The sequence below is a fragment of the Crocuta crocuta genome, unplaced genomic scaffold, assembly GCF_008692635.1.
Source record: "Crocuta crocuta isolate KB4526 unplaced genomic scaffold, BGI_CrCroc_1.0 scaffold1121, whole genome shotgun sequence".
NCBI classification, from domain to species: domain Eukaryota; kingdom Metazoa; phylum Chordata; class Mammalia; order Carnivora; family Hyaenidae; genus Crocuta; species Crocuta crocuta.
In genome coordinates this window covers 41,177-42,673 of record NW_027530633.1, presented here as the reverse complement: position 1 = coordinate 42,673, position 1,497 = coordinate 41,177, and the positions used below count along the sequence as shown (strand labels likewise).

The 1,497-nt window shown below is 38.1% G+C and overlaps 1 protein-coding gene across 1 annotated transcript in view; it reads right to left on the bottom strand.

Moving 5' to 3' along the window:
• Positions 1–1,497, bottom strand: part of LOC144235134 (eukaryotic translation initiation factor 2 subunit 3) — a 21,225-nt gene that overhangs the window by 12,119 nt on the left and 7,609 nt on the right. The window contains exon 7 of the mRNA XM_077768541.1: positions 825–959. Within this exon, the coding sequence (XP_077624667.1) occupies positions 825–959 (135 nt within the window). The remainder of the gene's footprint in view (positions 1–824; positions 960–1,497) is intronic.

Genomic DNA, 1,497 nt, shown 5'->3' with positions numbered 1-1,497 from the left:
TAAACTTAAGTAAAAGTGAAAGGGACATGAAAATCATCATTAATGCTACAATGAAAACATCTGTATGCAAGTTCTAATATCCTGTTTCTGACTAAAACATTTAACTCCACAGAGACTACTGCATGACTCCATCCTGCTCACGTGACGTACCACATACAGAGCACGAGAGGGTCACAAGTTCCTTCCGTGTTCAGGACTTTGTCCCTCTTCCGGCAATGCAATCTGCCATTACCGATACGATCCCAGAATCGAAAACAAAAATTTTAGGGAAGCCTGGGTGGCTCAGTCAGTTAAGCTTCCAATTCTTGATGCTGGCTCAGGTCGTGGGACCCCACGGTTCGTGGAATCGAGTTCCGTGTTGGGCTCTCTGCTGGCAACATGGAGCCTGATTGGGATTCTCTCTCCCTCCTTCTGGCTCTATGTTCCTCAAGACTCATGCTCATACTCGCTCTCAAAATAAATAAACTTAAAAAATATTTTTTATAAAGATGGTAATTTATCATCATCTCTACAGAAAGAGATAGTATTAATAAACACCCTTAAAGGAGAATCACCAATGTGCAAAAGATCAAATTAAGAATTAAAGACAGGGGTGCCTGGGTGGTTCAGTCAGTTAAAGCATCCAACTTTGGTTCAGGTCATGATCTTATGGTTCATGGGTTCTAGCCCCGCGTCGGGCTCTGTGCTGTGTTCTGTGTCTCCTTCTCTGTCTCTCCCTCACTGCTCATGCTCAGTGTCTCTCTCTCTCTCTGTCTTTCTCTCTCTCTCAAAAATGAAAAAAAGATTAAAAAAAAAAAGAATTAAAGACAAATACTGTCACTTACCAATAAGTCGGGGTTCTGAAGTAAAGTCTCTTGGGGGTACTGGAATTTTCTTCACTATGTACTCACAGACAACTTCAATATTGTATTTCAATTGAGCAGAAATTGGAATAATAGGAGCTCCTTCTGCTACTGTACCTATACGAAATTCAAATTAAGATTGTTTAGTTGTACAGAACTTAATCTGTGTTACATGAAACAGTTAAGATTACTAAAACAGATGCCTAAACAGCCCCACACAAATGCCAGCAATAGGTTGAAAGTGATAATCCTGTTTAGAAAGGTGGCAGTATTGTTTGTTCTACTCCTGAAAATGAGTACTAGTTCCTTTATAGCAAAAAATTGCTGAAGTATATTAACATATATATGTAGTATACTAAAAATGGTAACACTGTCTAAAGGAATGAAATACTGACACTCCTGGGAAAGAGCACTTTACTAGTTTAAAGATTTTTAATAACATGTAATTAACCTCCCAATAAATGTCAAAGTAAAATTACAGACTCTGTGCTAATCAAAGACTGCTGGCTCATATAATATTTGCTCCTTATTAATTATATGTCAAATAGGCTGGGCAAAGAAATGGACCAAACATAATTAGATTTTAATGAAAAGGACTTATTATTTTTCATCACGACAGAACTGAGTTCACAGGAGTCAACCTTTCCACCAACAA